Source organism: Eucalyptus grandis, chromosome 7, assembly GCF_016545825.1.
Source record: "Eucalyptus grandis isolate ANBG69807.140 chromosome 7, ASM1654582v1, whole genome shotgun sequence".
NCBI lineage: Eukaryota > Viridiplantae > Streptophyta > Magnoliopsida > Myrtales > Myrtaceae > Eucalyptus > Eucalyptus grandis.
In genome coordinates, this window is record NC_052618.1 from 18,547,092 (window position 1) to 18,562,185 (window position 15,094).

Consider the following 15,094-nt stretch of genomic DNA (forward strand, 5'->3'; position numbering starts at 1 on the left):
CTTTTCTTTTTTCTTTTTTTTTAATGTCACACGTCTTCCCAAATTGAAGTGGAAGGAGGTGCTGATTTGAGTCGACTTCGGGTTCGTTTGATTGTTTTGGTGAGTGGCAGTGAATATGATCGGCGTGAGTAGTTTGTTCTGTGATCGTTTTCGTGGGCTCTAGTTTGCGGTGTTTTGGTTGAGATCGTTTGCCGTGGCATCTCGTACTGTATGAGAAAGCCGAGGGGTGTTTCTAGATGGAATTGGAGTCTTGATGCGTATGCCTATGATTGGACTTTCTTGTTGTGACGTCGAATGGACCTTTAGCTTTAGGGATGCAATTCGTGGGGTGCTGCCATCTTATAGGATGGATCCGCAAGACTGATTTGTTTGGGTGAGGCACTGCCTCTCATTAGGGAGTAGCACCAATGGGGGTGATAAGAGTGAAAATGACGCGATTTACGAGGCTCATAGAAAGGGAGGTAAGAGAGAAATTTTGGTGTTGCCATCTCGATGCAGAATTCATAGCGAGCACAATTGTAAATTGATCGAGAAATTTTAATAGTTAAATTTATATGTATCATTTAAGCATGTGTATATCTAAGATTTATGTGTACATTGTTTAAGCATGTAGCGCCAATAGGGGTAATAAGAGGGAAAAATGACACAATATAGGAGGTTCATAAAAAGGGAGTTAAGAGAGAAATTTTGATATTGCCATCTCGATGCAAAATTCAGAGCGAGCATAATTGTAAATTGATCGATAATTTTCAATAGTTAAATTTATATATATATATATATATATATATATATATCTAAATATATATATATATATATATATATCTAAATATGATCGATTTATCTAATAACTATTACAAAACTATATTTTTAAAATGTTCAAAAATTATATAGTAGCTAGTATAGTAAAGGAATACGTATGAGCACACATGAGTTCTTGTACATTATATTCATGCTTTTTTTTTTTTAATGCCACACGTCTTCTCGGGCAGCGTCTCCAGGAGAGTGTATAGATGAGTGCAGAAAAGTAGGGATGGCGGGAGGGCGGTTCAGTCGGGCCCAGTACGGCCCAGATCATTTCGTGCCACCTCCTTTTGTATTTTCTGTTAATATTTTGAGGCCCAGTAGAAATTTTCTTTTAATCATTAATCTTTGAAAAAAAAAAATTCTAAAGTGGAGACTCTCGTCGTCGAGGAAGAAGAGAAAGACTCTTCTTATTTCGTAACGTCCGTTGCGGTGAGCTCAGCTATCGCAAAGCCTACACCCCGTCCCCTCCTCTTCTTCCCCCACCTCCCTCCATCCATCTTCTTTCCATCACCACTTCAAATCTGAAGAGGAGAAAGATGGTCCAAGTTGATGTCACTGGAGAAATTGCTCTTTTATTGTCTCCTCAGACTCTATTCTCCATCGGAGAAAGACTCTCCAAAAAGCGACCTTCATCAAACGCTTGCGTTTTCTGCTGAAAGATTCCCCACAGATTGACAACGCTAGTGCCCGATCGTTTCGAATTCAGGGCTTTTGTCGACGGCCGGAAAAGCCCCAAGTCCAAACTCCAGTCGGTGTTCGACCTTCATGGCGAAGATCCGAGCGGCCTTGTTTCCTGCCGAGGCTGCCGAAACTCGTGATCCTCCAATTCTGCTGCTTCCGGCCGACCCTTCTTCGCGAATTGGTCTTTCGTCTGATCTGACTGCGGTGATAGCGAAGAATAAGACAGCTTCGGATTCCAGATTTGTAGTGGCGGTCGGCGATGAGGATAGACGGAATTGAGGGTGATCTTGTAATGGCAGCACCTTAGGCTTATGGCATTTCGTTGTGAAGTATGGCGCTTTGGGATTGGTTGTGCGAGCATGAAAGAGGGAAGATTTGGAGCGTTTGCAACTTCCTCTGATGGTGCATCAGAGGGAGAATGAAGACAAGCTTCGGACTGCATTCACCGTGATCGCGGTATGTGCTTTTATTCCCCTAAATCTATTTTTCAATCCTTGATTTTTTTTTTTTTTTATTTAATCAGAACTTAGTTGAAGATAATTGACTGGTACTGGTTCCTTCAGGTAGGGATAATCAATTTTCGAAAGTAATGATAGATAACACCCACTTTTATAGTTCGGTAGAACAATATTGTTTTCTCGAAATCTTGATTTCCTAATAGCCTTCGATCAGCTTAGTTATTTTCTTTAATCATCTCTTCTCTTACCTTGTAATGGATGGTAGTTAAGCAATATTGTTATAGGATGCAGAGCATGGGACGACTGCAGGCGTATCAATGCGTGACAGGGCGGCGTCAGCTTTGGCTCTTGCGTCTGGAGATTCCAAAACCTGAAGATTTCAACAGGCCGGGACATGTTTTCCCATTGAAGTACAGGGAGGGCGGTGCCCTGAAAAGAGCTGGGCATACAGAGGCTTCTGTCGACCTTGCTGTGTTCGCTAACCTGTGGCAGTTCTCTTTGTGAGGTAGTGGGTGATGGTGGCTCCATGGCAAGATTACGTAAGCTTCATGGGTTTGCACAGCGGGAGAACTTGAAAAATGCATCTATTGCTGATCTAATCAGGTAAATATTCTCTTCCCAGCAATCCAATGCAAAATACTTTTTAAGGACAATCGAATCCAATTTCAGCTGCAACCGTCACTTCTTAAGTGTTGGCTCTTTTGGTCAAGATGTTGTCGCTGCGGCATCTCCCCTTTTTGGGAGTGGATAAATGAAGAGTAGAAACCTTGGAACCCTGGGTGGGGTGGGAAAAAAGAGTCTTATGGGTTACTGTTGGGCTGTTGTTTTGCATAGCAAAAGGGAGAGAAGCATAAGCTATTTTAGTTTATGCTTTAAGCTTGTGGTTGTTATTCCACTCGTCAACACCATGCAGATCAATGGTTTTGGGGGTTCTGAAGAGTTGTTTCTCACAATTTTTTATGTGTATGGTGTCGTTAGATTAGCATATGGTTATGAATGGCCAGGATTCTTGTCAAATTTTGTCAATGAGCCTAGGACCGCGGTTATCTTTATGTACATTTTCTTGTATATACCTTGTTTCAAAACCCATGTCTGAATGTTAGTTGACCACTTACTGAGGCAGAGTTTGAGGTGCATTCTCAGCGTTATCACCAGGAAATAGGGATAGAACATCTAGCTTGTATTCTGACTTGTATATTGAGAAGCTTCTTATACTGTTTGAGTGAGAAATGATTCACTGCTCATTAGATGCATAAATCTATAGGTACAGCTGCAAAAGAGATAAGTGAGTTGAACGTGCTGCTGCTGCAAGATTACCAACAATGTGGGGCCTTTTACAGCCCATTGCTATAGGTCGATATTAGATGGAATCGAGCAAATTGCAATGGTCAATTTGAGATACATTATGAGCTAATTACTAAAACTGTTTTAAGAATTCAGAAACTATTGAACAGAGAGTTTTGAATTGATTAATTGTAAACTTAGAAGATCTTGTTTGTAGCAGTCCAATTTTTCAGCCCAACTTCAATTTGCTTCATCTTATGTATTCCCATTGCATGATTTTGTTTGACAATGATTCTACTAGAGCAGGCTGTCAAGCTTTAGAGTTGAATAATCACACCACTGAAAAATTGATGGTATCTTTTGGGTGGAACTCCATTAAATGTTTGTGGAAGCTTGTAAAAAAATGTCTAATCATGTGTCAATCATAATTTGGAGTACCAAATTTATCTTAGTTGGATAACAAATTTTGTCTGGACAGGAAAGTTAACACTGAGAAATGATTGTTAGGATTTTAGTCAACTTCTGGGAACAATAATTTTTTCTTATAGTCTATGAAATGATTGATAAGGGGCCTGTATGTGTCTGCAATTGATATAGGAATGTTGTAATTTTGATTAAAAGCAGTATCTCTAGTTTTTCGTATTTTATGTCCTCCCTTCAGACAGCAATATTTCCCATCATGTGATTCATACTTTATTGTAAAAGTTCTGAACAGAGTGACGTTGGAGGTAATCAAGTTGTCCTTGTGAGGGTATCCTCAGGATGCATCCCAGGAGACATGTTTGGATCTGCTAGACGCAACTGCGACCAGCTTGCACTTGCGATGCAGCAGATAGAAGTGGCTGGTAGGGCTGTGCTCGTCTATCCCTGAGGGCACAAAGGAGAGGAATAGGTTGAGGCACGTATTACGTGCCTATAACCTGCAGGATGGTGGGCGTGATTCCATGGAAGCAAATGTGGAACTTGGATTGCCTGTTTACTCTCAAGAGTATGGAATCAGTGTTCAGGTATTTCTTCCTTAAGTCAGAAACTATACTGATGTGAGAGGCAACAGTTTCAGAAATTGTACATCATTTTGTCGGACTATTAGAGGAAGCTGGTCGCTAAAGCAGAGCTTCAACTTCTTGTCTTAAAAAGACGAGATCTAATTACTCTAAAGAATCACTCCATCATTTCTTTTGACAGCATTTGACGCATCGGTATTAGTGCTTAACATATTTACTCCCAGGGAGTCAGAACTATGAAGCTGATGAGGTACCTGGGGTTCAAAGATTATGGCCTGATGATTGCTGAGACAGTCCCCCTAGTAACTCCCATACAAAGGAGAAGAGATACTTGGAGACAAAACGTTCAAGATGGGGCACATTTATGGAGTAGAAGTCAATGGTCGCTTCAGCAATCTCATCAGCAAAAAGGGGAAGCCTAGCAGTCCTGTTTCTTCTGATCCAGCTGTGTCTGACTTATAGGAGCTACTGGATAGTTCTACTGCTAATGATTTATCTGAGGGGAGACAAGCAAGTTCACTTACGGATGGTGTTATTACTTTAAGTTTAAAGCCCTATGGTCAAGAACATTGCGATACCTGCTGACCATGAGTTCTGTAAATTTTATTGCGATTCAGTTTTACAATCATTGATCTGTCTATGCCATTCATCCATTTTGTAAGGTAAGAAGGTGAAAGACTAACCCTCTAATTGAAACTTCCTTTTGTGTTATTGATGGATGGCAAGAATTATCCTTAATTCACCTTTCCGTAGATCTTTGTGTATCGATCTCTAGAGACCTCCCCATATTTCATGAATATGGATTTGGTGCAGGACATTCTTTCTTTCCTCCTGTGACCACTTCAATTGTGACAGATTTTACTTGAAGGAATATACTTAAAGGTCTCTGCTATAGATCAACTCTCCATTTGGGCAACTGATAAGGATTGCTTCTAACCTTTTATTTAATTGATCCCATGCTCCGCGTGCTCCTCGTCTCTTCGAATTTCCATCACAAATTAACAATGTAGGGCCCGATGGCTTTGAATTTAAGGAATTTGTCCACATAAGAAGCCCCAAATCGAAACTCCAATCGGTCTGCCAATTTTCAATTTTGGACTTGCTGGCAGACCCTCGTCCTCTCAAAAGCAAAGCCCTGTCTCCTGATTTGCTCCCGCTCTCGACCTCACAGGAGAGGCTTTCTCTGCTACTCCTTTTCAAAGAAGGGTCAACCTTAAGTCTCAAAATGACAATTATTACATGCAAATTGTTGTTTCACATGTATCAGAGTGAGGGACACGTTGATAAGGAGAACTTCCAAAATGACAATTAATAGATGCAGCAACGCATCTCATTTTCATTTAATGATACTTGCGTAACAACAAGAAGTGCATCGATACTAAAACGGAATTTGAGAGGATAAGAGATCTTGAAAGAGCCAAAACCTGCGAATTAGAGGGAGAAGATATTCCAAAGATAGAATTGCTTCTTCTTGTCTACCAGACTCCAATATTTTCCAGACAAAGATCGTCCATATCAGGTTCCGATACTTTAGGGAGGCATTTATACTTAAACTGAAAATCATTAGATTCCTAAATTATGGTTTTTACTGCGTCTTTCAACCCTCCAACATTGTGTCTGCAACCCTCTGTCACTAGGGCTGATAGACAGCCTCAAGTGACGCTTCCGATGTTCGTTTCAACCGGGCCTAAATGATGTTCGTCTCAATCGGTCCTTATCAGCATTGCTAAAGATTGAGACTTTGAACACAAGATCGTCCCTACCAGTGTGAGCTCAACGCATACAGACGTTTGATACAGACATAGCTTCTCTCGCGATTGCAGGCCAACTGTGTTGATAGGTCTCGAGCTGCCCTAGCGACAATCCGTCTAAATACTTAAGAGTCGCAATTTCTCGGTTCTTTTGAATGTATCTCTTCACAAATTCGCAAGTAACACTCTCCCAAGTAGAAGTTTTGCAAACTAATATATGATGAAAAAAAAAAATACGAGTAAACCCTAAAGAAAAAGGCAAACAAGATGTCCATTTTATGCTAGTATTTTCTAGCTTAAAATTTTGAAGTTCTCAATCCCAACCGAGCAATTTGATACCTAAATGCTATTAATATTGTGCTCTCAGATTCTGCAATAGAATACACAATGCTTCATGGATTACTAACACACCTATCATCTTTATTGCGATTAAGAGTGTCAAAACCGAACTGGAAAATTGAATCGAAGCTTGAACTGAGCCGAATTTTTGCGTATTTTCTTCTCAATTTAAGTGAATCAAAGATGATTAACAATTCACACAATCTCTCTCATTTTTCCGTAAACCTCTTTTTAATATTTCAAAAAAAAAAAAAACCGAAAAATTGAATCGATTGGAACCGAACTCTTTTCAAGGCGTGGTTCAGTTCAAATTTGTTGCACACCCGAACGGTTCAGTTAAGTTAGACGCCCCTGATCGCAACCTCTCGATTTATAAATAATAGTTATTTTCTTTCTATACACATCCAATTAGTTTTAGAAAAAGAAAGAAAAAGAAAAAGGAAGCTGTCTTCTATTAGAATTGGTAATTTGATGAGCCAATAAATTTAAGAAATGAAATTTCAAAATCACACCTGTGATCTCTCCATGAACTAAGATTAACAACGCGCGTAAATTTAGTTACGAAGCCTCGCCTCTTCGAATTTCCCCACAACTTGACAATTGCAATGCCCGATCGTTTCGAAATTTAGGACTTTTGCTGACAAAAAAAAAAAACCAAATCACAACTCGAAATCATCATGAGTAAAAAGCTAAGCGGCCTTGTTCCGTGCAGAGTCTACCGCAACTCGGAATCGTCCAATTTGCTGCTTCAGGCCCACCCTTCTTCCTCATCGAAGATGATGAATTTGACTTGGATCAACCCAGAGAATGCTCTGCTTCTATTCCAGAAGCGATTTGGGACATCCCCTAATGAAGGTTTGGTATGCTTTCTGCATTGCGTCATCGTGCGCATTTCAATTGTTCGTCCATTAATTTCTATGTCATGTTTGGAACTGAGTTCCAGATTGTAGTGATCTTATAATGGCAATAGATGAGGATTGCCTTCAACCTTTTATTTTATCGATCCCACGCTCCGCATGAATTCGACTTATAACGTACCCGGAATTTTGGAAAGATGCGATGTCCAGGTGTAACGATGTTCACTACTCTCCCAAAGAAAAAAAAATCAAGAAATACATCACCATTCCATCTGTTGCAGCAGAAAGTTTTGCTTTTTTCGATCTATTAACTAAACAAAACATTGCGAAGCAGAGATTTTTTTAGCAGGCATACCAGAGTTTATGCCCGAGTCTTGACATTCCTTCAGAAAATGGAGACTTTGAGTTCAATATTATCAATTCTAACAAGTTCGAACACACAGACAATCTCCTTCCTTTAGATAGAGTATGATCTTGAAGAAATGAGGTGCCTCAAATGCAAAACTTTTCCGGTGCTGTTCATCTTCTCTCCGGCCATGAGAAGTCATCCCCTGAGCATAATTTGTGTAGTAAGTTGTAACGTCTGAACTTAAACTAGTTTCATGGCTTTATATTAGCTGACTTAATTAAATGAAGCATCTAATTGGAGAAGCAATTCATTTCCGGGACAAAAAGTTTAAAAAAAAAAAAAATTCTGGAAGAAGCTCATTAAGAAGAGCATACACGGAATCGAATGGATGATAAGATGGACAATCTGTTAGTTGATCAAATTGTATCAAGAGTAATGTTAGAGGTACTGAAAAATCGATAGATTTGATTTACAAATTGATGTGTAATTAGTATACCATCGCCATTAGATATTCAGCCTACCAGTTAGAAGACTTGACCAATGAGCAGATCTAGCTCTAAGTACCAAGCTAAAGAAGAAAATTGTTTGTCTAGGCCCCGCTTATTTGCCCCTACGGCTTGGTGGACCTCGGCAGACTATGCCGTGAGGCCAAACACGTCTTCTAAATATAAGACCAAGAGAAAAGATAATTCACTCAAACTCAACGGGTCGTATCTATCATGTTTGAGCCAGTCAATCTTTATTTCCTTTGTTGAGTTCAGATTAGCATGTAGATTATATTAACTAGGAGAGTCTCACTAGCAATTCCTGTAACTAAGAATTGGAAGAAAAACACTAGTGGTACCTGCTACAAACCGAAGATCTTTAGCCTTTAGAAATTCCTTAGTCGTGAGTGCAGTACTTTTAAGTTGATCAAATATAGGTTTTATTAGCTAATATTTAGGTAAGGTTCATTATTATTTTGCTCAATTTCATTCATTTTTTCTAATTTGAAAAGTTGAGCGACTAGTCCTCTTATGGAACTTCCTCCCTCAATGTCAATGCTGAATATTCATCCGTGATTATTTAAGTAAGTGATTAATAGACTTTAATCTGAATCTAATTGTGTACTGATCACCAGAGAGCAATACCTACTTGAAAATTGATGCAGGATTCCAGCATGCCATGTCAGCAAATTTGGTTGAGTGGTCATCAGGAAGACCAAGTGGTTGTTGGGAAGGATTTCACTACATTTGATTCAAAACCTTTATGACTTAATCGCACTTTTTAAAAATTTAGAACACGATTATACATTAAGCATAAGGTTTGCGATCTTTTTTAGAAAGTTTCTCGAAAAAAGAAAAAAAAACAACGAATTAACATGCCTATTCATTTGGACGAGAAGAGAGTTGAAGGAGACAGAAAAGAAATGGGATGTTCAGTTATGAAAAATGAAGAGCATGCAATCTAGGCAATTATGCTGCAGTGGAAAAAGGTGAGAAAATCATATCGTTAACTATTATCCATCACCAACAGCTCTCCCCTCTTCCCCCGTTAGCTATTATCCATCACCACTCACAACTCAAGCGAAAGCTCAATACTTGACAGTCAAAGCAGAGAACCCGTCAATTTTCTCAGACTAAGGAATTCAAAAGAGAGGACTCAATAAAGAAGAAGTGCTGGCAACACAAGCTAAACATGAAAATAGCTCAGGCCTCGCGGTTCTACCTGGAGAACGCAACACACCCGCTAGCTCCTCAAATCCAAGGACGGGACTCGCAGTGCATAAGTGAGAGTGATTGAAAGTGAAGACGAAGGATCCAGAGAGGAGGGAGAGAGGATTATTTGAGGCTCGTGTTGAAGGTATTTTCTTTTTTAATCTTTCCCCATCGTTTTCACGGAAATTAGGAGGTGGGTTTTTACCTAGCAGCCGGAGTAGGGGTGGGCATATGCCGACAACGAGCCAGAGACGAGAACACGTTGAGCAACACGACAGCAACATTTTTCTCGTTACCTCGTCGGTTTCTCCTTGCTGATGGTTGTGATTCATGATTCCCATCTCTTTCGGTTCCAACCAAATCAAATTCACCCAGAAGCAGAAGCGATTAAAATTCTAGAACACGAAGCAGACACTAAACATGCCCCCGATCCTCCAAGGCGGAACAACAACAGCAGAGCTATAACACGGCGAATCGACCCACCTTGAGGATGTGGTGAGGGTTGAACCAGACGCGGTTGATGGTGGGGAGGAGGGCGTCGAGGGGAAGAACACAAATGCTCGGGCACGTCCCTCAATCGGTTGCCGTCCTTGTCGCCGTTGCCGTCGTCCTCCCTGTCGCCGTCGCAGTCACAGTCGCCGTCGTCATCGCCGTCGCACCAAGCTGACCAAGACAAGAGGAGACGGAAGAGAATTAGAAATAGGTCTGGTTAATGGTTCTATTTGGTTCGGTTCGGTTCGATTAACCGATAAAAATCGAACCAATAAAAAAAAAATTTCATTTTTGATAAGAATTTTCAAATTAAGTTCAATTCAAATCCTAACATCCTACTATTATCAATCACCAGCAGCTCCCCCCCCCCCCCCCCTCCCCCTGGGACCTAGGCTAGTAAGGGGTCCTTTTGAAAACTGCGATTTTATTAGGGAGAAAGAGAGAAATTGAAAATAGAATCGCTATCTCAACATAAATTTTCTTCATCTCCACCTTTGATTGTCTCGGTAACTTTAAATTTCTGCGCCATTTTCAAACATCTACTGTTCCTCTTATCGTGACTAGACAAGTTACAAAGATGAAAAGTTTAGAACCCATGATGCTTCAGCTAATGGAAAATTTGAGAAGTAGAGGCAAGTGAAAAAATAAAATAAATGAGAATGACCTTAACTGGATCTTACCAATTTTGTGTGCATTTATTATGTTGATAACTTTTGTATGATTGCATTGAGATCACCTTCCTTGTGGCCATCCCACTTGTATCTGAACAGTTTCACCCATTTTAGTTTTGGTGTGCTTAGAGTACCATTGGAAAAGATTTTCATTTTTGGGCACTCTACCACCTCAACATATTTCAAGGATGGGAACTTGAAGCTACATCTTGTGGTGGAGGAGAAGCATTCTAGGCTTGGCAATGTTGAAGTGTCAATCTTTAAGCTTCCCAAGAGAATTCACTTTTCTTTCTCCATTTTCATCATTTGCGACTACTTCTTTCATTCTTTCACATCCAATTATAGTTATGTAAGTGAGATGCATCAAATTTGTGATTGCTGAAACTTTCAATAGATGTACCAATCTAGAAGAATTCTTCACCACTAAGTTCGTCAAATTTTGGAAGGATGTCACGACTGGAAATAATGTTGTCAAACTAGGACAATCCCACACCTCAAATATGCTAATACTCTGAAGAATTTTTGCCACCAAATAGCCTTCTCTCCAGACATGCTTTAGGTTGGGTAGCTTGCTTAACTTAAGTTCTTTCAAATTTTCAAGCACGGGATGTTTTCCCACTTCAACAAGCCCTTCATCAGGGAATAAATCTTCAAATGAACTACAAAAGACCTCAAGGCTTTGTAGGTTTTGAAATCTTTGTAGGATGAATATGGGAGGAAAGACGGCATTTTCATCATGAAAGCATGCCAATGTTAGTGCTTTTGGCTTGCCAAAGATGTCATCGGAAAATTTTCTATTCTGTATCATCTGAATATCCTTATCGACTAATAAAAGTCTCTCCAAAGTGGGAATGCCCTACAAAATTGCCAATACAATGAGAGAAGTAAATTCAACAATGTTTGACAACAAATCATGGACTCTTAGTGGTAAACTTAAGTCGGTTAACTCCCATGGAAGGGGCCTTGTCCTTACATTTCATTGATTTCTAGAGCCCTACATACAAGTCTCAAGCTTCTAAAGTTATACTACAAAATGCAAACTTAACCAAACGCTACACTATGGCTATCAGCCAATTAGGCTTGGCCGTGTAGTTATATTATAATGATTAGATAGAAAGGGAAAGAACTGTATTGGCATAGGAATGATCAAACAAATAAATGAAAAATCATTTTACCCATAAAACATCAAAACAAAGATGGTCTTCCTAGTGTGATTTGAAAAGGAATTGCTAAATGTCTCTGCCAAATTCTCAATTTCGTCCACAAGAATTCCACATTTTTTATCCATATCAAGAACTTTAAGAGAATTTTGAAGTAGAGGTTAGTATGGTCAATTCAAGAACCCTCCTAACCAAATTCATCATTTAGTAGGAATGTCTTGTCCTTGTCAACAAATCCATAGTTCCTTGGAATTTCAAGTGATGAGATGCGTTGATAATGTTATTAAAACATTTTGGGTGTCCACAAATGAAAAGTGTGCTTAAAGACATTAGAAATATCTTTTGTCGACAAAGTGGTAGGCAAGGAACCCCTCTTTTTTATAGTATCGTAACGTGACATGACTATGCAATGCATAAGAAATATAGTGGGCGACATAACGAATAAAGAAGAAATGGAGGAAGAGTAGTTATAATCATACCCTCTCAATCGAGATGTGTGCTTCAGGGTCTAAAAGGTGGTGTTGATCATCCCTTTGAGTCCACTTATTCATGGATGCCACAAAAGACAACATGTTCAATTTGTCACAGTGGGTCACTCGCAATTCCATCAAGAATGGCCAATTCAAAGTGGACATGATAGAGCAAAAGCTCTTGAGTTGTGGCATATCATGTAACACCAAAGAAGTCAGTTCCGGGATAAGAAATTGAGTAGTGATAGGGCATGGAGTATCATCTCCACTCGTGACTATTTCCTTGAGTCCACAAGACTCCACCCGAAGTTCCTTAAGTTGGGTTAGACTTGTAGCCACCCAATACGGAAACAAATTTTTGAGGTTCTTACAGTTTTGTACCTCCACTTTCTGCAAATGTTTAAAAGTGAGAATTTCTTGAGGACGAAAGTTCCATATTTTGCTTAAGTTGTCCATATGGGAGAGAACCATTGATTGAAGGCAAGGAAATTGTACCTGCCATATTGAAAAATGATATAATGAATGTGATTACATTGAGTTATGGCCTCAAATAGAATGACAAATCATTAGAATACTAGAGTTTGTTAGTGACACAAACAAGGAGCAGTTGATAGATGCTTGCACTTAAGTTGACCAATAACTCTCTCAATTAATGAGTAAACAAATATGCGGATACATACATGTTATGATGAAACTTTCTACTCACCAATAACAAGAAAAAAGAATTAACTGGGCAAATGAATCTATTAGAAAAAAGGCCAAATAGGAGGGGAAAGAAAAGAGTGACTTGATTATTTGGTATGTGTTAATTGCATTTTAAAGAAATGATGTAAATTATAACAGATTTGGTGAATATATTAGCTTGCATTGGATCAATTCAATCAAAATAAATTTGAAAATTGATTTTGTTCTTTTAAAAATTAGATAATGGTGCGTACATGTATATTCCTTATTATTCTACTTTGACGGCAACCTCTCCTTTATTATATCAAATCTATAAAATAATCATTGAAATTTTAAAATGTATTTTGTTTCAATCTATAATCGATAGTACATGGAACATTGACTTTTAACGGGTTTACTTGTCATTTGATATTGACAACGCCTTCTCCATCTAATTTTTGGAAAGTTGCCATGATGACATCTCAGAATCTCCAATTAGCCTATCACATATGAATGCACTATTTTACTTCAATGCATTGGTGAATATAAAGAAATAAAAAGTTGATTGGACCATTAAAGCTCAAAGCACTCCAATTACAAAGGCCACTCTCTCTTTAATTCTTCCAATTTCTTCTCCATATATATATATTCTTCAATTGTCTACCCTTTTTTTGATAATGCAACATTGTATAAGGTAAGAATTCTCGAACTTATTTGCTTCAAGTTGAAGATGCAATTGAAAACTAATAGGCAACCAATTTGTGAATTGGATTTACAATATGAAAATTTAGTTAGTGTTGACACTTATCTCAGATACCTTATGGCCTGTATTCTTATCCTTAATTAATGTTGTGTCTCAATGATTTAGGAGTTTTATTTGGGCATGTGGAGGCAAAAACAAAAGAAAAAATTAAGTTGATGTTGCACTGCATAGGAACTGAAATTGTTTCATGTGACGCGTGCAAAGCACCATTCTATTTCCAAATTGCTATTACTACCATTGCATTGGTACTTCGATTTGACAGGATAATTGATCTAAAAAATAAAAACATTGCTTTGATTTGACAAGATAATTGATCTTAAAAATAAAAGCATTGGATTAAGAAAGAGAAACTAAAGATAATTGATCTAGGAAATAAAGCATTGGATTAAGAAAGAGAAGACTGACCCGCGTAGTGAAAAGTGAAGGAGTGTGGTCAATCTCCATCCAAGATTGCCAACTCAAACTTCTCATCTTGGGGCAGTGGGCAATTGTCATCTCTTCTAAGTAGGGACAATCCATCATATGATTCTTCCCTAAGAGGAAACAAGTTAAATTAGGCAAGCATTCCAAATTCATCCATTTAAGTTTCGGGAATGTAATCTTCTCCACCACGCTTCCCTGCCCTTCTTCCTTTGCGATTACTCCTTCTATTTCACCACACTCCTTTATCTCCATCCATTCAAGATTGGCAAGGCACCGAGCCATTGATGGAGTGAAAGCATTTCCCAAGTTGCTGCAATTGTAAAGGGTTAGACACCATAGAAATTTGAAACAAAGCATTTCTTGAAGATCTTTGTTCCATAATCGCCTCAACTTTGGTAGATTGACTAAGTCCAAAAACCGTAGTCGAGGTAGCACTCGAGTGCTTTCCATACCCTCTAGCCCTTCAAGATCGAATATTTCTTCTAGTGACTCACAATCGCACACTTGCAATCTTCTCATATTGTCTAAAACAAGCATCAATTTGGATGGAATAGCACTAATAAATGATGGACATTTATCCATCACCAATGATTCTAATTGCCAAGATGACTTGATGGGGTTAAGTTTGTTGTGCCATTTTCCAATCATCTCCGGGAACTCAGATAGCCTCATAAACTCTTCTCCAGCAACCATAGCCTATAAAAAAAAATGCATCATTGAATGTAAACTCTTAGGCGACAAAAGCAAATACTCTATTGGTAATCAAAATCATCCAATTATACAAATTTGATAACTAATGCATACCATTTCTTCATACATATTTCGGATGGTGATGTCCAGATTTTCCTTCCAAAACCATGTTGTTGTTGATACATGTACTCTCTCTAGTTTTGGCACCTCAACTGGTCCCTCAGAGAAAAACTTCATGTTAGGACATCTATTCACAGTGACTTCTTCCAAGAGAGGGAACATCAAAGTGTATCCGCATGAGCTGAAACATCTTAACCTTGTCAAACCATCAAGCTCCATATACTTCAATTGATTGAAAGCCACTACATGCCCCTTCTTATCTCCTTCGTCACAAATGATTTCTGTCAACATTTTACAATTACTTATCCTCAATTTTGTGAGTTCTACCAAATTTCCAGCTATTATCGGTGTGAACATATTTGATAACCCAACACAATGTGATACATCTAGAGTTTTTAGATGTTGGAAGTATCTTGAA

The 15,094-nt window shown here is 38.7% G+C and overlaps 1 protein-coding gene and 1 long non-coding RNA gene across 3 annotated transcripts; one reads left to right on the forward strand and one right to left on the reverse strand.

The window, feature by feature from the left end:
* The first annotated feature begins 1,237 nt into the window (after positions 1 to 1,237).
* LOC120296274 lies at positions 1,238 to 4,983 on the forward strand. Of its 2 annotated transcripts, XR_005553165.1 has the most exons (4): positions 1,238 to 1,941; positions 2,228 to 2,546; positions 3,943 to 4,234; positions 4,456 to 4,983. It is a non-coding gene; the product is annotated as an uncharacterized LOC120296274 (long non-coding RNA). The 2 variants fall into 2 exon arrangements; XR_005553164.1 differs by lacking the exon at positions 4,456 to 4,983 and having other exon boundaries at positions 3,943 to 4,400.
* Positions 4,984 to 10,640: 5,657 nt separating this feature from the next.
* LOC104452866 lies at positions 10,641 to 15,090 on the reverse strand. Its single transcript, XM_039317549.1, has 4 exons — positions 14,671 to 15,090; positions 13,849 to 14,562; positions 12,027 to 12,512; positions 10,641 to 11,243 (listed from the first exon to the last, which is right to left on the reverse strand). Exons 1-4 carry the CDS (start codon positions 15,031 to 15,033, stop codon positions 10,641 to 10,643), a joined length of 2,166 nt encoding a protein of 721 aa, XP_039173483.1. The 5' UTR covers positions 15,034 to 15,090.
* Between the last annotated feature and the right edge of the window lie 4 nt (positions 15,091 to 15,094).

Coding starts and splice junctions, on each gene's coding strand:
- LOC104452866 (XM_039317549.1), bottom strand. CDS start 15,033: ATGTTCACACCGATAATAGCTGGAAATTTGGTAGAACTCACAAAATTG. Junction 14,563..14,670: donor GAAATATGTATGAAGAAATG/GTATGCATTAGT, acceptor TTTTTTTTATAG/GCTATGGTTGCTGGAGAAGA. Junction 11,244..12,026: donor CACACATCTCGATTGAGAGG/GTATGATTATAA, acceptor GCAATTTTGTAG/GGCATTCCCACTTTGGAGAG.